This window comes from Cebus imitator, unplaced genomic scaffold (genome assembly GCF_001604975.1).
Source record: "Cebus imitator isolate Cc_AM_T3 unplaced genomic scaffold, Cebus_imitator-1.0 Scaffold79, whole genome shotgun sequence".
Lineage (NCBI taxonomy): Eukaryota > Metazoa > Chordata > Mammalia > Primates > Cebidae > Cebus > Cebus imitator.
Genome location: NW_016107394.1, coordinates 4931940 through 4952515, shown reverse-complemented (window position 1 = coordinate 4952515; position 20576 = coordinate 4931940). Strand labels below are relative to the sequence as shown.

The 20576-nt window shown below is 51.4% G+C and overlaps 1 protein-coding gene across 7 annotated transcripts in view; it reads right to left on the bottom strand.

Moving 5' to 3' along the window:
- Nucleotides 1-17402, bottom strand: part of SLCO2B1 (solute carrier organic anion transporter family member 2B1) — a 55283-nt gene extending 37881 nt beyond the window's left edge. The window contains exons 1-5 of one of the 7 annotated variants that reach the window (XM_037740133.1): nt 16673-17402; nt 9998-10086; nt 4295-4425; nt 2985-3122; nt 1152-1314 (exon numbers count right to left, since the gene is read on the bottom strand). In XM_037740133.1, coding sequence (XP_037596061.1) covers nt 1152-1314; nt 2985-3122; nt 4295-4425; nt 9998-10067 — 502 coding nt within the window. In that variant the 5' untranslated portion in view covers nt 10068-10086; nt 16673-17402. Of the gene's footprint in view, nt 1-1151; nt 1315-2984; nt 3123-4294; nt 4426-7142; nt 7884-9034; nt 9059-9997; nt 10087-16672 lie in introns of those variants that run through there. The other 6 variants (XM_037740132.1, XM_017533002.2, XM_017533003.2 and 3 more) reach the window with 6 other exon arrangements.
- Nucleotides 17403-20576: the final 3174 nt, after the last annotated feature.

Sequence of the window (20576 nt, the reverse complement as noted above, 5' to 3'; positions counted from 1 at the left end):
GCCACCTCCTCCAGCCCCTCCAGCTGCCAGGGTCCTTCCCTACTTTGGGGAAGTAGGGAATAGGAAGTACTTCCCTATTCGGGGCTCTAATGGCTCCCCCGGCCACCTCCTAAGTCGCTGGGTGCTCTACCTTGTAGCAGAGTTGCCTGTGCTCACTGCACCCCACTGGGTCATGTCTGCTTCATTTTTCCTCCCCTCTCCCTGGCCTCTGGTCTGGTACAGAGTGGGACTTCAGGGATGTGAGCTGGCGGGAGGGTGAGGGAGGAAGGCTGCTCTCTGACAGTCCTACCCTGGGAAGCCTTCTTCCACGCCAGGCCGGGGTGTGGGCTCCTCCCCCGGCCCCGTGCCTCCCTCCTCACACAACTGAAACACTGTCTCCTCTCCCAGACTGGAAGCTCCTTAGAGTACAAAGGACTGATTCCCCGGAGAGGCTCAGGCATGAAGTAGGCAGCATTAAGAGTTTGTTGGGTATCCCACTGAATGGATGAATAGGTAAACGGATGAGTGGGTGGATGGATCGATGGGTAGATAGATGTTAGATGAATGGATGGATGGGTGGGTGAGTGGGTAGGAGAGGGAACGAATAGAGAGTGATCAGGTTGTTAGGGTCATTCTCTGAGGCAGGCATCCATTTGTCAAGTAGGCTCTCAACAAAATCCCATGGGGCTGAACACGGCTTCATCATTCCTGTCCAGAATTCTTTCATTTTTTAAATTTATTCATTCGCTCATTCATTCTTTCTTTTGCCAATATCTTTTGTGAGGATTAAATGCCTGACTACACACTGAGTGCTTAGAGCAGTGTCTGGTGCATAGTAAGTAGTGTATGACACTATTATTATTACACAGGCAATTCCTGAGGGTCGACTGAATGCCAGGCCCTCAAAGTAGGCTGCGTTGTAAATTCACTCCCACCTAAAACCCACAGTGACATACGAGCAGGCCCTCACTGCTCTGTGCTGGGCCTACTTCCTACCCCACTCCCCAGGCCTGCCAGAGACCCACTGGGGCTGGGGCCTGGGGAGACGGCTGGGGTTGGGGACCCAGGATGCTGGGGTGCATCCTGCCCGATGAAGGCGCCTGTGGGTGGGCCCTGGCACAGGGCAATGCAGGGGCTCATGTCCACTCTTGCCCAGCCCCTGCTGCTCTTACCGGGGCTGGTGCTGTCGTAGCGGTACGGCTCGGAGATGAAGTGCGGGAGAGTCATGAGCAGGCCCGCCAGGGACACAAGGATGGCCCCACAGCCAATCAATCGGGGCCGGTGCACCCGGCTGCCAAAATAGCTCACAAACACAATCAAGGCTGTGTTCCCCACCTGCAAAGGGACGAGGTGACCCATTAAAGTGGAGCAGTGCCCAGGGCTGGGGGCCTGCACCATCCTTGTCTCTATTTTCAACTTCAGTATGCCCATCTGAATAATGGACTGAATAAAAATCATCTGGGTCCCTCCCCTAGGTCCTCCTTGGAAGGGCCACACTGCCCCCTTAGGGGAGAGAAATGAGGGCAGAGTGGAGAAAACTAGGAGTTCAATTCTATTTTTGAACACAGATTGGACCCCATGTTAGAATATGGAGGAGGATGGGCCATTGAATGAAGGGATCTCGAGTTTCAGGAATGTCATAAACGAGAAAAGCAAAGTCTAAAGCCAGATCAAGGCTTGGATTTTTTTATTTTTTAGACGGAGTTTCGCTCTTGTTTCCCAGGTGGGAGTGCAATGGCGTGATCTCGGCTCACTGCAACCTCCGCCTCCCGGGTTTGAGCAATTCTCCTGCCTCAGCCTCCCAAGTAGCTGAGATTACAGACATGCACCACCATGCTTGGCTAATTTTTGCATTTTTAGTAGAGACGGGATTTCATCATGTTGGCCAGGCTGGTCTGGAACTCCTGACCTCCTGTGATCCACCCACCTCAGTCTCCCAAAGTGCTGGGATTAAAGGTGTGAGACACCACACCTGGCCTAAGGCTTGAAATTTTGGCCTTAGGAGCACAATCCTGGGATGTGAGTTCTGGAGGGGACTTTAGAGCTGGCAGGGCAGGGGCAGTCTCTGCCACCATGAGCAGGGGGTGCATTGGCTCTGCTGCTTATTGGTTGGTGACCATGGGTGAGCCCCAGCCACTCCTCACTGGGGGAATGGGGCAGTATCAGCGGGGGAGCCCAGGGATGGTTGACCCTGGAAAGGACAGCCACACTCCACAGTGGCTGTATCCATAGATAGGGCCCTGAGGCCCAGAGACAGGGAGTGACTTGCCCAAGGTCCCAGAGCAAGGTCAGGTCAGGACTTTCCCCTCTCACCTCGGAATGGGGTGCTGAGGAGGATATGGGGACATTGCAGCTGGACGGCCTTGTTTTGTGAGGAATATAACACATTACCCAGCAGGGAGGATTCCATGAGAATCTGCCCAGGGAAGAAAAATGACTTTCTTCAGGGTAAAAACATCTGGTGGGGGAAGGACTGAAGGACTGGGGCACAGCTGGACTCTGATCTCCAAATCCACCCAAAGCAGTTCATCTGCTCCTCCCTGCTTGGCTGCGGGCCCCACAGGCCTGTGAAGGACAGACACTCTGTGCCGTGGTATCCCTCCCCACACTGCCCCAAGGCCCAGAGGTTCTGCTCTTGATGCTATTTAAGTCTCTACCCCTACTGCTGAAGTGGCTGTCTCTGATTCCTTCCTGGGACAGGCAATAGCTGGGTGCCTGAAAAGGCAAAGGATGCAAAGGGAGAGCAGGTAGATATGGGGACCCTGGCTAGCTCTGAAATATCCCAGGACCCGATCCAGTAGAGATTCCCAAGGGGAGACGGCCAGGTCCAGGTCCTAGAAGACAGCTGCAAGTGCTCGTGGGTTTCAGGCAAGCGCTGGGACAGGGGTTGCCTGAGGACACTGGGAGGGGAAGGCCTTAAGGTGGGTAGTGGGAGGGGAGGCTGGTGGAAGGTGGGGGGCAAGTCTCCCTCACTGTCTACCCCTGTGGCTGGGTGGGGCCTGTACCTCGTTGAAGGAAGCCAGCAGCCCAGACGTCCGGCTGGAGAGGCCGAAGCGCTTCTCCACTGTGGAAATGGAGCTCTTGAGGTATCCAGAGATCATGAGTTGCGCCAGCTGCAGCACGCTGTGGCACAGGACGAACAGCTGTGGGGGGACCCAGAGGCAGGCAGAGGAGGGCGGCGCAGGGGGAGGCAAAGAAGGGGAGGGAGGCAGAGAGCAGCAAGGAATAGAGATGGGGAAACAGAGTCACGGAAAGAGACAGAGGGTTGGGAGAGTGACCAACAGGAGAAGAGAAACAGAGAGACCAAAGGAGACAGACAGAGGAGGAGGGAGGGGATAGAGAGAGAGAAAGGGAAGAAAGGCCAGAGGAGGTGGGGCAGAGAGAGGTGGTTACTGGTGTAGCTCACAGCTTGTCACACAGGACTAAAAACTAGAAAAGCTGTCCTGGGTGCCCTCTGGGAGCCTGGGGAATACTGAAGAGCCACCAGATCAAGAGTAGGGTCTTCCTGTGGCCAGGAATGGTGGGAGCCCCTCTGACTCTCAGCCCCGCTGGCTGGGCTCGACTTTCCTCCCTGTTGCACCATCCTGCCCCTTCTCAGGGAAGCTATCCCACATTCACCCAGATCCTTCTTCAGCCCACCCCACTAGTCCTCTCCCAGAGCGGCACTGTGAGGCCACCTGCACACACCGAACCCCACCCCAAACATCCCAGCCTGACTGGAATCTTCTCCTTTAAACTCTAAGAGAATTCCTAAGGGAAGAAAAACCTTCAAAGGATTAAAAAAATAGAGTATTTATGCCAGAGCTTAATATACTCACTCTGTTCTGAATCTCAGTTTCCTCATCTGTACAATGAGGACAACAGCCCCCGAGTTCCCAGGGATAATGTGAGAACTAAATAAGATCAGGTGTGAGTGGAACCTGGTACTCAGGGCCTGGTACCCAGTGAGGTCCAGTGGATGTTGGATGTTCACAGCTGCCCTTGGTGGAGCCAGGACTGTCAGTATTCACATAGGATTAGGATCCCCAGGGCACTTCTCTCTCTGGAAAGGTGGGAAACAAGGGGCCTCATCCTGCACTCCAATAACAGCACCCCCTTTCCTCTCTGGGAGGAGAGAACATGAACTGGCTACCTTCCATGTGCCCGAATCCCAGCTGAGGGCTTTCATAGACCATCCCTTTTATCCTCACAACCACCCATTTTATAGATGAGGAAACTGAGGCTCAGAGAAAGGCTTGCTTGGCATTACACAGCCAGTACTTGGCAGAATCTGCTCTTCTGGACTTGGAGGCCCCTGCCAGGCCCTGAGAGGTACCTTGATGCTGTGGAACATGCTTGGCTGCACGTCCTGAGGGTCTGGGCTGGCTTTGCCTCCAGGTGCGTTTTCTGTGCCCATGGTGGCCTTGGTTTCCTTGTCTGGTACCTGGGGTCCCTCACTCGCTGGCCCTAAGGGACAGACAACCAGGAAAGGAGAATAGATAGAATCTCAGAGAATGGCCCTAAACTGATCAGATAGCCCTAGACTTCAGAACCAAGGTCTTTCAGGAGGAATGGGCCATGGTGGTTAATGAGAATCGGAGGATCAAATCACCTTCAGCCTTCCTCATTCTGAGGACACAGCGCTGGAAGGGACTTTCCTAAAACGGTGTGTGTCCTTGTGCTTTTACTGGCCCGATACCTACTGGGACCACCTATTTCACACTTTACTCTGCTCCCAGCAAAACTTCCCTTTTAGGGAGAAGCTGCTGACCTCTTCACACAACAAACCTGCAGGCAATGGTCCCCGCAGTAGGGTGAGCCATGCAGACTCTCAGTCTGCCTTGGGTTATGAGATAGCCCGTGCTCCTGGAGGCTGAGTCTGTCTGGCTCGGTCTAGGATCAGAAGTCTGGGGCCAGGTGCAGGGTCAACCTAGGTCCATAGTCAGGGAATAAAGGATTTTCCGGGGTATATTGGAGTAGATTCCAACCCTTTCACAGGGAATCCCTGTGCATGTCATCACAGAGCTAACCAGCCCAATCCCCAAATCACACCATCAGACATGTTGCTGGTCAGGGCAGAAAGGGGCCTCCGAGCTCATCCCTTTTAACACTGGGTGGTAACTGATGAGGCAGAGCTGTCTTGGACCCTTGGCCTCCTTTATGCATGTTGGCTTTCCTCAGATGGTAACTATGGTAACTGTCAGTATCCCATTCACTGCAATGAGAGGAAAGCTGAGCCCCTTCAGAGGCGTCTCCCAGGGTCTCCTGAGCTCACTCTCAGTGGGGAGCCTGGAAGTCCAACCTTGAGACTCTACCCCTCCGTTTAGTCTGAAACCATCTGCTCCTGCTGGCAGCCCAGGCCTCCTTGGCCTGCCTCCTCTCCTGTGGCTCCACTTCCCACCGGAAGCCTCGTTGTTTCACGTCCCTCTCACCATCTGCAGGAGTTTCCTCTCACTCCGCATTCTCTTTCTGGAGGCTGGACTTTGATTTCAGGTTCCCTCTGACCTGGGGGACCCTCACTATATCTCCAGGCCTGAAAGACACACTCAGAGATGGGCTACAGACGCCCTGAACCACCACAGGTGAAATTTTTGTGCTCCTCTTACAAGGTACCTGGGAGCCTGAGGATTTTTTAAATTGAGATGTAATTCATAGCCATAAAATCCACCCTTTTAAAAGTGCACAATCCAGTGGGTTTTCGTACATTTACAAAGCTGTACAACTATCTCCACTATCTAATTCCAGAATATTTTCATCCCCCCAATGCAAAGTCCCCTACCCATCTGCAGTCACCTCCATTCCTCCTTCTCCCCTGGCAAACATTCATCTACGTTTTGCCTCTATGGATTTGCCTATTCTGAACATTTCATATAAATGAAGTCACACAATATGTGGCCTTTTTTGATTGGCTTCTTTCACTTAGCATAATGTTTGCAAGTTTCAGGTATTAGAAACATTCATGTACGAATTTTTATGTAGACATACATTTTCAGTTCTCTTGGATGTACACCTAGGAGCAGAATTGCTGGGTCATACGTTCATATAAAATAATTCTATGTTTAACTATGTGAGGAACTGCCAAACCATTTTCCACAGTGGCAGCACCATTTTACACTCCCTCCAGCAAGGTTCCAATTTCCCTTCATCTTTGCTCATGCTTTGATTGTCTGTCTTTTCGATTACAGCCATCTTCATAGGGTAGATGCGGTATCTCGGTGTGGTTTTGGTCTGCATTTCCCTAATGACTAATGATGTTGAGCGTCTTTCCATGTGCTTATTGGCCATTTGTATATCTTGCTTTGGAGAAATGTCCATAAAACAGGTGGAGGAATTTGGCTGAGGAAATGGAAGTGCGTGTGGCTGGGGAGGAGTCCCTCTGAGAGGCATAAACACTCAGAGGAAGCAGGGAGCTATTGAAACAAAGCTGGCATCTGACAGGAGGAGATGGGAAATTGGCCTAAGGAAGGGGGGCGTCATGGGACATTCTGTGGGAGTCACTTTAAAGGCAAAGAGGAAGTAAGGAGGTTCAAAGCAAAGGCTCCCAGAGGAGGCAGAGGGGACCATTTCTGAGCCTCAGCCCCCTCATCAGCGGCAGTGGGTTACCTGCTGTCACCCGGGCTCCGTGCCACAGGCTTTCCGTGCACTGGCCTGTGAACCTTCTCCACAGCTCTGTCCTTTTGGTGTCTTATTATCTGTGCTGCTGATAAGGACACCCAGGCTCAGCGGAACTAGCTTTGCTGGTTAGCATTGGTCCCACGACTCAAGACCAGGTAGGTGTTAAACTCAACTCCGCTCAATGCTCCTCGTACAAGTTTGACAAGGGGAAGAAGCACAGTGCTTTTCTCTGTCTTGGTCCAGCCAAACCTAGCCTGGTCACTTCATAGGTAGCAGTGCCAAGCCACCAAGGGGCCAAGCCAATCGGATGAGAGAGCGGGAGCTTAGGCTGGGAGCAGAAGTCCCTGACCTGGAGCCCCAGCTCTGGAGGAACCCAAGGAATGGATGGGAGAGAGAGGTGGAAGACCTGTGGGCCAGTTCAACACGTGAGGCCCCCAGCTCCAGGCCAGACCCTGAACCCTCCACTTCACTTTCTGGGTATACTGGAGACATCGTCCTGTGCCCCAACCTGTCTAGCCCCAGTTCCAGCCCCCCAATCTCTCACCTGCCCACTCCTGGAGCCTACTCACCTGCCTCAGGTGAGCTCCCACTCCAGCCTCACCTCTGGCTCTCCCTGAAGCTTCAATCTCAGCCCCTTCTGCTACGGCTCAAAGCCTTTCTGGGATTACTTTAGCCTTTAGAGATATGGCTGTTTATAGAGGGCAAAGTCCACAGCCTGAGCCTCTGGACAGGGGAGGGAAGCACTGGCCACGTCCTTCTGGGCTCTGAGAGGAGCACGCGTCATGTACTGGGTGGTCAGTCAGTCACTGAATGGGGCTTGTCAGAAAGGCTGTCCATCGCCTCCAAACCCTTCCTATGTGCTGGGCCTCTGCTGATGGGTGACAGCAAACCCTCGCCTCCTTGACTCAGGGCAGAACTCCCCTTGGAAGGAGGGTCACTTCCAAGGCCGTCTGTCCCCCTCATGTGGAAGGACACTGAGGCCCTGCCCTGTTCCGTGGGGCCTTTGTCAGGGGCCAGCCCTGACAGGAGGAGGGAAAAACTGTGGGGCTGAACCTGGGCTGGGCTGGCAGTGGCCTGTGGGAATGAGGGGACTGGGGGCAGGGAGCCAGGCCCTAGTTTAAAAAATCCAGTCCCTCTCTCCAAGGTGGACAGCTAGGCTTTGGGGTCCCAGGTAGGCCAGGTGGCTCCACGCGCTAGGGACCCACAGCCCAAGCTGGCTGGCAGTGGGTCTGTGTGCCCGCCTGTCGGTCGGTAACTTGGCTGGTCACTCATATAGGCATACCATGTCCACCTGCTGGCAAGCCAGCCAGCTACTATCTTTCAGAACTGTCTGTTTGGGCTGTCAGTCAGCCACCTGCCTGCAGCTGCCTTAAAAGGCAGACAGACAAGTTCCTGAAAGTCTGTCAGCCAGAGACTCCTGCTTCAAGGCTGCCCTTCATGGGCATAGTAAGCATTCGTCACACCACCTGAGTCTGGGTGATGAGGAACAAAATTTCAGAGACCAGCCTGACTGCAAGGACCACCTTCCTTTACCTGTTCTGTTCGGGAAAGGCCTAGGATTCTGCCTCCTTTGGCCACCTCCCAGCTGCAAAGGGCAGGTCTCAGGGAAATGGGAGGCTAAGAACAGGCTTTCAGGCCTCAGACATGGGTTGGAATCCCAGCTGTGCTACAAGCCCACTGTGTGAGCCTGGGCATATCCCTTGATCTTTCTGAGCCTCAGTTTCCCCATTTGTAAGGTGACGATAACAGCATCTACTGATGGAATTCTGGACACACTACTCCTCAAATATGGAACCTTGGCCACATTTGAGAAAACAGTAGAAGCAGGTCCTAAAACCTAGGATAGTCATTCCACTCTGACCTTCTCCTGCCTTTCACCCTGAAGCAGGTCATAAGATACTCATTTAAGAGTTACTCTCTTTCTGCCAGGAGATAAGAAACAGCACTAACTTTGAAGACTCAAGGACACAGAGAAGAATCTGAACAAACAGGCCTTGCAAGCTTCCCCCAAGTTTATCACATTAGATCAAACCCCCTGTGCAATACTTCTCAACAACTATGTACTTCTTCATCAAACTTGGCGTAAAAAGTCACAAGTTTTGACATTTTAGGCTAGATGATTAAAAAATAATAAACCAGCCTGGGCAACATGGTGAAACCCCATCTCTACTACAAATGCAAAAAATTAGCCAGGTGTGGTGGTGCATGCCTGTAATCCCAGCTACTCGGGAGGTTGAGGTGAGAGGATCGCTTGGGCCCAGGAGGCACAGGTTGCAGTGAGCCAAGATCCTGCCACTGCATTCCAGCCGGGGTGAAAGAGTAAGACCCTCTCTCAAAAATTAATTAATTAATTAATTAATTAAATTTAAAATAATACAAACTAAAAAATGTAAGAATACATAGGTTTTCCTGTTTCTTTGGGCCTTCCTTTCTGAAGGCTCCTGTGTCATGTAAAACTTAGATTAAATAAATTTGGGCCAGGCATGGTGGCTCATGCCTGTAATTCCAACACTTTGGGAGGCCAAGGCAGGAGAATTATCAAGCCCAAGAATTCCAGACCAGCCTGGGTGACATGGCAAGATCCCATGTCTATGTAAGAATAATAATAATTAAAGTAAATTAAATTTTAAAAAGCCAAATAAATTTGTATGCTTTTCACCTGTTAAGCTGTTTTCTGTTATAGGGACCTCAGCCACCAGCCTAGCAAAGAACGAAGATAGGAAATCTCTTTTCCTCTGTAAGACCTCAAAGAGGTAAGTCCTCTGGGGCAGCTGGCCCAGTGCTTGGCATATAGGTGGCCCTGCCAAGGACCATTGCTCTCCCCTTTCCTGATAAATATTCAAGCACATTCATGGCAATTGGGCCCAGCTGGACCCATCCCCTCCGACACACACCTGGTCTTCCTCCAAGTAAACCCCTTCATCCTGACATTGCCATTTATCCATCCCTGGATCATCTCTCTCCCTGTCTTATTCAAACCCTAACCAATCACAGGGCCCAAGGAACTGGACCCCTTCTCTCCAAGCACACTCACTGGCTAGGAGGTGGGAATACAGGCTTGAAGCCTCCAGCTGCAATGCAGGGGCTGTAATCTCTCCTTCCCAGTGCAGAAAGCATCTACTGAGGATGAAAACCATCTACCCCCACATTCAGCCTGAGTGCTAAAAATCCCAAACTGTACCTTACTGTCTACATTCACATGATGGTGTTTGCTATTTCACTGTCTTCATTAGCAATTTTTTTCCTCTTCCTAGACTGTCCGTCCAAAGCAAATGGTTTGATTGTGCTTTAGATGAATTTCCTGAAAGATGGATCAGCCCTTCAAGGGAAAAGGCTGTGGTCCTCAGATTCTTTGACTCTCTCCCCACAAAATCCTCACCTTACTGTTTCTACTAATCCAAAACCATTGAATTGAGATTCTTACCCATCTTCATCTCCATCTTTGTCTTGAATAGGGGCTGGGTAAAATAAGGCTGAGACCTGCTGGGTTGCATTCCCAAACAGTTAGGCGTTCTAGGTCACAGAATGAGATAGGAGGTCAGCACAAAGTGCAGGCCATAATGATTCTGCTGATAAAATCGCTTGCAGTAGAGAGGCTGGCTAAATCCCACCAATACCAAGATGGTGACGAGAGTGACCTCTGGTCGTCCTCACTGCTACATTCCCACCAGCACCATGACAGTTTACAAATGCAGTGGTAATGTCAGGAAGTTACCTGATTTGGCCTAAAAAGGGGAGGCATGAATAATCCACCCTTTGTTTAGCACATCAAGAAATAACCATAAAAATGGGCAACCAGCAGCCCTTGGGAATGCTCTGCCTATGGAGTAGCCATTTTTTATTCCTTTACTTTCCTAATAAACTTGCTTTTACTTTACAGATCACTCTGAATTCTTTCTTGCACGAGATCCAAGAGCCCTCTCTTGGGCATCAAGATCCAGACCCCTTTCTGGTAACACCAGCAGCAGATGCTAGGCAATCCATTCCTCAAGACAATGGCAGACAACTCCCAGAGGTGTTGGGGTGGCAGGCTGCCAGTCTCAAGGCCATGAACCCCGACCTTGGGCCCTTCCTACCTCCTAAGTTGCCTGGGGTTCCCTGGGCCTATAGATCCCCTGCCAAGCTCCTGCAGCCCAGCTTGTCTCATCTGTCCCTCCATAAAACTCCCCTCCCAGGCCGGTTTCTGCTGGCCACTGTCTTGCATTGCTTGTGTCTCCCGCTTTTCTGCCTGATTAGGCAATAAACTCCCCCAGGGCAGAGGTCATCCTGTTCTCCTCCAGTCCTGGTGGATCATGTTAGTTCCCTGCTGAAGCCCTCTGGGTGAGAAGACTTCGGATTCAAATATTTGTTTTGTCATATTGTAGCTGTGGGACCTAGGACCGCTGATTTAGCCTCTCTAAGCCTGTTTTCCTCTGCAAGTGAGTGAGCAGTGTCTATCTCCCAGTGTTTTTGTTAGGATTAAAGGAAAATGTCCTATGCCTGGTATACTGTGGTGCTCAACAATGGTTAGCCCCCCCAACTCCCAGCTCCATCTGCAAACCGTGAGTGCAGGCTCAGCCCCAAGCAGATCAAGGCTACTGGAAGCCACTCCCATCCCATGTACCCACTCCTAGTGAGCAGTATTCCCTGGATCAAATAGATGCCTGGTATACTGTGGTGCTCAACAATGGTTAGCCCCCCCAACTCCCAGCTCCATCTGCAAACCGTGAGTGCAGGCTCAGCCCCAAGCAGATCAAGGCTACTGGAAGCCACTCCCATCCCATGTACCCACTCCTAGTGAGCAGTATTCCCTGGATCAAATAGATTCTTGCCGTTCCCTAAACATTCTTTTCCACCTCGAAGGCTTTGTACAAGCTGTACTCTGAGCCTGAAGTGTCCTTCCTCCCCAGCAAACCACTTGTCTTTCAAGGCCTAGCCCTGCTGAAGAACAAGACTGTTGGCCGGGAGCAGTGGCTAACACCTGTAATCTCAGCACTTTGGGAGGCTGAGGCAGGTGGATCACCTGAGGTCAGGAGCTCAAAACCAGCCTGGCCAACATGGTGAAACACCGTCTCTACTAAAAATACCAAAAGTAGCCGGGCATGGTGGCAGGTTCCTGTAATCCCAGCTATTCAGGAGGCTGAGGTATGAGAATCACTGGAGCCTGGGAGGCTGAGGGTGTTTTGTGTTTTTTTTTTGAGATGGCGTTTTGCTCTTGTTGCCCAGGCTGGAGTGGGCAACAAGAGTGAAACTCCATCTCAAAAAAAAAACCCACAAAAAACAAGATTGTTGAATTGAACTAAACTAGATGAAGGGGAAGAGAAAGCTGGAACACGGGGGCTGCGGGTGGGGACTGAGGTGGTGCATGTGAGTTGGGATGGGGGCAGCATGGGGGCCCTGAATGCTCCAGTTCCTTGTTTGGCCTGGCCCAGCATCCTGGAGGAGAGAGAGTCAAAGGCAGGAAGGGGGCGTGTCTCCAGGCGTTGGACTTGGCTGTCATATTTGGGAAACCTCGCAGCAGGATTTTGGGTGGTCTGTTGGAAAGACAATAATAGTATGCTTGAGGTACAGCTTTGTGAGATTCCAGCTGTTGTTTCTTGAAGGAATCTGGCAGGGTCGTGGAAGGGCCAGGCAAACATTCTGGTGGTTTCCCAGCTCGGCCAGGGACCCTGAGCTGGGACTTTCTGTTCCCAGTTGTAACCTTGGCTACCCCATCTAGACCCAGGATGACCTAAAAAATAGTAATCAGGGCTTGGAGGTAGGGTGAGCCCTGAGCCCACGGGGACCCAGGCCCGTCTCCCTAGGCCTAAAACAAGGTGTCAGAGGCTCAGAGATATGCAGCTATGGCTCAAGGCCAGGTCCCATCCCCTCCATGTGGTTCCAGCTCATCTCTCTGTGTGCTTAAATTAACCCCTTACGGGGTTGATGTTATCTCATCTCAGTCTGTATCATCTCTAGTCCTCCAAACACAAGGTGATCCAAATGGCCAACTTCAGGCTGTTTTGGCATGAGACCCTGGAGTCCAGAGAGGGCATCAGGCAGGCTTTCTGCAGAACCAGCTTTCTCAGGCCTGTGTTCACGAGGCACAGGCTGGGAACATTGGAGCCTTCAGTACAGACTTGTCCAGAAAGAGGGGAGGCGGAGGCCAGCAAGGGCTCTGTCTCCCTTGGGCAGCTTGAGTCTGAGCCCTGGCTCTGTTGCTGAGTAGCTGCATGGACTTGGCCAGGCAATAGATCTCCTCCTAGCTTTTGTTTCCTCGTTTGTAAAATGGGCCCAGAGTGCTTTGTCATCATAAAAGTGCTACACAGGCCAGGTGCAGTGGCTCATATCTGTAATCCCCGCACTTCGGGAGGCTGAGGAGGGCGGATCACGAGGTCAGGAGTTTGAGACTAGCCTGGCCAATATGGTGAAACCTCGTCTCTACTAAAAATACAAAAGTTAGCCAGGCATGGTGGCCTGCTACTTGGGAGGCTGAGGCAGGAGAATCATTTGAACCCAGGAAGCGGAGGTTGCAGTGAGCCAAGATCGTGTACTTGCACTTGAAACTGAGCAACAGAAGGAGACTCTGTCTCAAAAATAAAAATTAAAAAAAAATTAGCTGGGCATGGCTGTGGCATTTGCCTGTAATCTCAACTACTCAGGAAGCTGAGGCAGGAGAATCGTTTGAACCCAGGAGACGGAGGTTGCAGTGAGCCAAGACTGTGCTATTGCATTCCAGCCTGGGCAACAGAGCAAGACGCTGTCTCAAAACAAAACAAAACAAGAAAAGTGCTGCATACATGAGTGGGGTTATTATGAATGTCCCCAAGACTCAGATTCTCTTGTGACCGGACCCCATCAGCTTCTTTGGCTTAACTTCCCAAGATGTTGCCCAGTGACCCCCACTCCTCCGACGGTACTGGGAAGCTCACTAGCTTCACAAACATGCCAGGTAGTCATTTGTCTAAGCATTTGCAATTCTATCTCCTTCCCTGGCATGCACACCTGTGTGGGATCAGTGGAAGGGAAGAGAAAGCCCAAGGGCAATGGCACAGAGTAAGGGCTCTGGTCCCAGGCCGACCTGAGGGGGCTGGCCTCCACCCTGATGTTTACTTTGGGGTGAGCTTGGACCTTGCTTGTCTCCTCTGAGCATCTGTTTCTCACCTATTAAAAAGAGGAACAGCCAGGTGTGGCGGATCACACCTGTAATCCCAGCACTTTGGGAGGCAGAGGTGGGTGGATAAGCTGAGGTCAGGAGTTCGAGACCAGCCTGGCCAACATGGTGAAATCCCGCCTCTATTAAAAATACAAAAATTCACACTGAGATATCATCTCACGCCAGTTAGAAAGGCAATCATTAAAAAATCTGGAGACAACAAATGCTGGAGAGGATGTGGAGAAATAGGAACACTCTTACACAGTTGGTGGGAATATAAATTAGTTCAACCATTGTGGAAGACAGTGTGGCGATTTCTCAATGAACTAGACATAGAAATTCCATTTGACCCAGCAATCCCATTACTGGGTATATACCCAAAGAACTATAAATCATTGTACTATAAAGACACATACACACGTATGTTCATTGCAGCCCTGTGTACAATAGCAAAGACCTGGAACCAACCCAAATGCCCATCAATGATAGACTGGACAAAGAAAATGTGGTACATATACACCATGGAATACTATGCAGCCATAAAAAATGATGAGTTCGTGTCCTTTGTAGGGACTTGGATCTGGAAACCATCATTCTCAGCAAATTGACACAAGAACAGAAAGCCAAACACCGTATGTTCTCACTCATAGGTGGGTGTTGAACAACGAAAACACATGGACTCAGGGAGGGGAGCATCACACACAGGGGACAGTTGGGGGGTAGGGAGGAGACAGTGGTGGGTGGGGAGGGTGGGGAGGGATAACATGGGGAGAAATGCTAGACATAGTATGCACCTAAAGTAAAATAAATAAAATTTTTTTAAAAAGCAATAAAGTTGTGATACATGTGATAATAAAGTTGTAATATAAAAAAAAAATACAAAAATTTGTCTGGCGTGGTGGCTGGCACCTGTAATCCCAGCTACTCGGGAGGCTGAGGCAGGAGAATCACTAGAAACCGGGAGGGGGAGATTGCAGTGAGCCGAGATGGTGCCGTTGCACTCCAGCCTGGGCAACAGAGAGAGACATCATCTCAAAAAAAAAAAAGGTCGGGAGAGGACATTTCACTGAGTTCTCTTAAAGCCAGTGATGCAGTGCTGGAATTTGAACCTGGGACTGCTGGTTCTTTCCCTTGCCCCACTTGTCTGCCCCAGAATGGCTTACATTTGAGCACAGATGGGCTGGGGAGAGGAACAGAAACACCAGAAACAAGGGGATGAGGCTACCAGCATATGGGAGAGGTTACCTCCATCTGGAGGAACCTGGGATGGCTTCCTGGAGGAGTTGGCATTTGGAAGAGTTGGAAAGCAGGGCAAATGTCACCAGATGGGATGTGGGCAGGGGCTTCCTGAGCAAAGGTGAACAGGTGGGGAACTGAAATACCTGAGTCACACGGTGTGAATGGCTGTCCCACATAGGCAGGGAAACTGCTGCCTAAGGGGTGTGTGGTGAGTTGCTAGAGGGGCTCTGCTGGAGCCAGATCTGACCTTCACTCCTCTCCAGTGTCTGCCCCGACCGGGACAGCTGCCCCATCTCCCTTGGGGACTCTTCCCAGGCTCCGGGCTCTGTATCCTACCCCACCTGCATTCCCACATCCCTCAGTGTCATGGTGAGCCTGGCCACAGCCCAGAATGAGTCTCAGGAAACGAGGTTAGAGGTGGCATCCAGTGGCTCGCTAGGCAGATGCTGGGATCAGCTTCCCGCTGTCTGTGTGTGAAGTCAGGGGCACCTGGAAAATATTCCAGAGCTGGGGCCAGAAAAATAGTCCTGGGGGTCTTTAGGGGAGGTGCAGCACAGCCAAAGTCTTTATTAGTCCCCGTACTCCCGGCTCTCCATTCCTCCCACCCATACCAAACCAAGGCTGATGGGGAATTTGGTTTATCAATGGCCCATTCACACTCCCCCAACCACCCCTTCCAAATCTGATTTCATTCTCATCTGTCCTGTGAGGTGCCCTGAGAGGAAGCATCCATCCCACCCTTCCTGCCATACTGCAGTCCCCAGGCTGTGGCTGTGTTCTCCTGGAGTCCCTGTGGCTGCACCTCAGCCAGTGTCTGCATGGCCTATGAAGCTCTCCCTGTGGGATTCCTGGGAGCAAGTTGGGCCTTGCCCAAATGGGTGTGAGGCTCATACAGCCCAGGGGAGGATCGACAGCTGGGAAAGAGGTCAAAGGTGGCTGCTGCAGGCGTCTGACCTGGAGTTCTCCCTGGCCAAAGACTGTTTCTTCTAAAGCACTGCCTTTCCAGGAAATGCTGGGGCAGGTGCTGTTCCCAGAAACACTGCCTTCGCTGCAGGGGGATTCCTTGTCACCCTGCAGGCAGAGCTTCAAGGCCTCTTTCCTCCAGCCTCCTCCCCACTCCATGGTAAACCCATGCAGGTCTCTGCAGGTCACTCTGAATCCCTGGTCTTCTGGGTGGATCTTCTGACTCTGCAGGTATGCCTGTAGCTCTCTGTCACTTGTCCCTGTCTGACTCTCTTTCCTGCTCTGTCTCCTGCCTCTCTGCCTCTCCCAGTCTCTGCTGCAGCCCTCTCTCCGGGTCTGACCTCCCTCCCTTTCCCTGCATTCTGCTGACACCTGTTGATGTTTCGCTCTCCGACCTCCTGTGCACCTATTTGAGTCTGCCTGTCTCTGCACTCTGTCTGACTACACTTTTCTCTTGTTCTCTGTCTATTTCTGTCTTTGTTTCCTTTGAGAGGAGAAACAGGACTCCATGAGGGGGTCAGGGGCCTCTTTCTGTTGTCTTCTAGGTCTCTGTCTCATCGACGAGGTTTGCTGGGTTCCCTGGCTGCAGCTGAGTAAATAGTGTCCCTTCATGCTCCTCTAGCCATTCACTTACTCATTTAACACACCTTCACTGAGCTCCGGCCACGTGCCTGGCTCTGTGCCAACAGCTGTGAGCACCCACCCCACCCACTCTACTTTCCTCTGGGAACATGTCCCCCAGGCTCACTCTCCATGCCCCTTCCTTACTTTGTCCAGACTTACCTATCCTGGGTCCCATGACTGCTAGGGTGCAGTGAGCTCCAGCCCTAATTCAATTTCAGGACCTGGAGCTTAGCAGGGGAGAAGAAGCGAATCTTCTCAGGGGCTCCTGGAGGCAGCAGCTAGTGAGCCACAGCAGGGCTGCAGTAATGGTGAGAACTCCACACACTGGGTCAGTTCTTCTTGGGCCACACAGGACATCGGACTCGTCCAGGCACAGGTTAGGGATTCCTGCTCAAACTCAACCCCAAGTGTCTCCAAGTGTCTGTCTCCCTGGGTCCCTTTCTCTTTCTGTCTCTCCCTTGCTTTGTTTCCACAGCTGTGGAAGGCTGGGTTTGTTCAGGTCCAGCCTCTCTGCGAGGAGGAAGCTGCGCCCCGCCTCCCTGAGGCTCAGCCTTCGCTTGTGCTTTTCCAGCCCCTTGCCTCAGCATTGCCCTTAGGTATTTTATCCTGCTCTGTTAGCAGCAGAGAGGTGGGGGGCAGAGGGGCTGTTGATGGGTCTCCCCAAGCTCCCCAGCCTTCCACCCTCTTCCCCCAAAGTCCTCACTGCCCTTCCCTTTTCCACCTGAGCCTTTCTCCTACAAGCTCTTATTCCCTTTACAGAACTTCTGTCACCCTCCCTTAATAGGAGGATACCATAGAAAGCCCTTGTTCCCCCACTGAGCAGTTGTCCTCTTTCACTGAACCCCTGCCCCCCTCAAGCCTGCATCCCCTCTCACTAAATCCCTCATCTCCTCTCTGAGCGCCAAGAATCCAGAGCAAGGAGGGACTCTGTCCACTAAGCATCCAGTGGCAACCCGCCTGGGTGGAGCTCATGGTAGGAGGTCCATCAGTTTCAGCCATCTAGGCAAGGAGAGGAGGGAAACAGAATGGAAAATGTGAAATTCCCAGAGTTTTCTGGACTGAGGACTGAGGATGGAGGTCCAGGAGCCAGACAGACCTGGGTCCCATCTCAGTTGTCATTTGCTGCTCAAGTTATCTCAGGCAAGTCCCAGCATCTCCCTGAGCGTCAGTTCTCTCATCTACAAAGAAGGGACACTAATCCTCCCTTGCAGAGCCACTGTGAAGGTTCAGTGAAGGAGAAAGAAGCCAAGCCTGGAGGCTGGAGTGCAGAGAAGGGAGTGGCAGAGGTGGGGCTCAGAACAGGGCAGCAAGGGAAAGCAAATCCACTTTGCCTTTCCCAGCTTGCACAGCACTTTCACACGCAAGGCCCCACTGGGTCCTCCCATTGACGCTGTAAGATCAGGTTATTTATTTCGCGATTTTACAAATGAGGCGTTTAGCCTCAGTAACTTGCCAGAGATCACCCAGCTAGTAGGTGGTGGATGCCTTGAACCTCTGATGCTAGAATCAGGCTTTTCCCTCCACCCAGACTGTCTTCTCTGAGGAATATCTCTGAGTTTCCCCAAATCTAAAATGCAGAAGTGAACCTTAAGGTCAGGTTATTTATTTGCTGATTTTACAAATGAGACATTCAGTCTGAGTAACTTGCCAGAGATCATCCAGCTAGTAGGTGGTGGGTGCCTTGAACCTCTGATGCTAGAACCTCCACCCAGGCCTGAGAAAGATCTCTGTGTTTCCCCAAATCCAAGAAGCAGAAGCGAACCTGACCCCGTCCCTGGAATAAGGTCTTTACCTGGAATGAGGATGTGGGTTTGCACACTTTCAGGGTGCAATCACAGAGAAACATACATCCACTCCACTTGGCTCCTACTTGCTGTTTGAGGGTGCTAGTAGGAACTAGGGGATGTGTGAAATAATCACAGATCTCCCTGGCACTCAGGAGGCACTCAACAGATACTTGTTACATGAATGAATGAGGCTTTGAGAAACCAGAAATGTGAGTGAGGAAGGTCAAGAGTTGGCTTAGATTGATAGAAAGACCAGATCCTGATGGGTTTGACTCAGGGTCTGACCTGATTAGACCCTGCTTAAGAAAAGCAAATTGGATCTCTCTTTCCAAATCCTTCTGACCAAAGTCAGCACCGTGAATCTTCACAGGGATCAGCAGAGGTGCAACCTTCCCGGTTCCAAATTACAAGTATGAAGACCCTTTTAAACTTTCTGGAAGCCCAGTTACGCACATCTTGGCCCCAGAGACTGAAGAGGTTCTATGCATGGAACGGTCTCAGCAGGGGGATCAGCTCAGCTGGCCAAGTTTATGTCATCTTTTTGTTTTTGTTCATTTGCTTTTGAGACAGAGTCTCTCTCTGTCTCCCAGGCTGGAGTGCAGTGGCCATCTCGGCTCACTGCAACCCTGGCCTCCCAGGTTCAAGTGATTCTCGTACCTCAGCCTCCCAAGTAGCTGGGATTACAGGAACATGCCACCACACGTATTTTTAGTAGAGATGGGGTTTTACCATGGTGGCCAGGCTATTCTCGAATTCCTGGCCTCAAGTGATCTGCCCACCTTGGCCTCCCAAAGTGCTGGGATTACAGGTGTGAGCCACCACACCTGGATTATCTCATTGATCTTTGAGTCAAGCAATGCACAATACCTCCCAGGCCATGGTATATATAGTACCCTCTGGTATGAGCAGCTTTAGTTTATTACCTCAACTTCCCTAGGCTGGCAAAGCCTGGTCCAAGAATATTCCTGAGCTTGAGCTGTGAAACCGGAACAAGGGTCAGGTACCCAGGAGCCTCTGAGACTTAGGCTAACATGCCTTCTGACCAGCTCCCTGGCTAACCCATAGTCAGCTCCTGCTATGAGTGGCCCAAGTCTGAGGTCTGACCACACTGGTTTGCACCCGGGCTTTCCCACTTGCCAGTATGTGGTGTTTCCTGTGTCTCATGCAAGTATTACATGAAGGTGCATTTTACAGAGCACCATGTGTGTGGATCACAACACCATCTGTGGATTCCCACAGTTTACAAAACTTGATGCCTTTTTTAGAGTCCTGTGCTATTGGCAAAGCCCAGCGCAATCTGTAAAACTCTGCAGCCTCCAGGGCCTCATAATAGTCACAGAGCCCTGTGTCTTAGCATGCTAAGAATGATGCTGTTCATAAAACCCTGCGCTGTTTGCAGAGCATAGCCCTGCCCTTCCTTAAGTCAATCCACTTAGGAAAATGTCTTTTAGTAAACCAGAAAAAATAGGAGACTCTTCATTTTATAGAACTATCTGCTTTGGGGTACAAAGGAAGAGTGCTGGGCTCCAGGTTAAAGAGCTCAATGCTGGTTTCGGCGCTGTCATAATCCTGCTGTAGGACTTTGGGCAGATCCTTTGCCCTCTCTGGATCTCCGTCTTCCCATCTGTAAAACGGAGATGGTGACAACCAACCACCCACCTCAGGCCTATCCTGAGGATCACAGTGAGATTGCCCAGCAGACAGGGCGTGGGGGGGATGAGAAGGGGAAGAGTGGCCAGAGGCTTCTTCCTGAAAAAGGCTCCAAACTGCTGCCTCAGCATCTTCGTTCCCACTTCCCTCCTGGCCTGGCAGCCAGGAAGGGGATATCTATAAATGAGCCACGGGCCAGGCAGACAAATGAGGACCTCAGCCAGAGCCTTGGCCTTCCCTGGCCGCCAGACGCTGCCTTGGAGTCAGACCCTCACTGTGCAGACACACTCCCGTGTATGGCCCGTTAACTCTGCCCAAGGAAGACACTGTCTTCCTTATTTCACCCATGAGAACACTGCTGTTCAGAGAGGCCTCCTGTCTTGCCGGAGGCTACATGTCAAGTATGTGGCAGGGGCTGGGATCTGAGCCAAGGACAAGAAGGATGGATACCTGGTATCAGAGGTCAGAGTGGGAAGGAATGTGGAGCTCATTTAATTCAACCTTTTCTTTTTTCAGATTGGGAGACTGAGGTCAGGAGAGTGTGGAGACCATGGGGGAGTCACTGTTTATCTCTCCCTAGATAAACAGGCTTCGGTTTCTCTAGCTGAAGAAACTGAAGTTGTTAA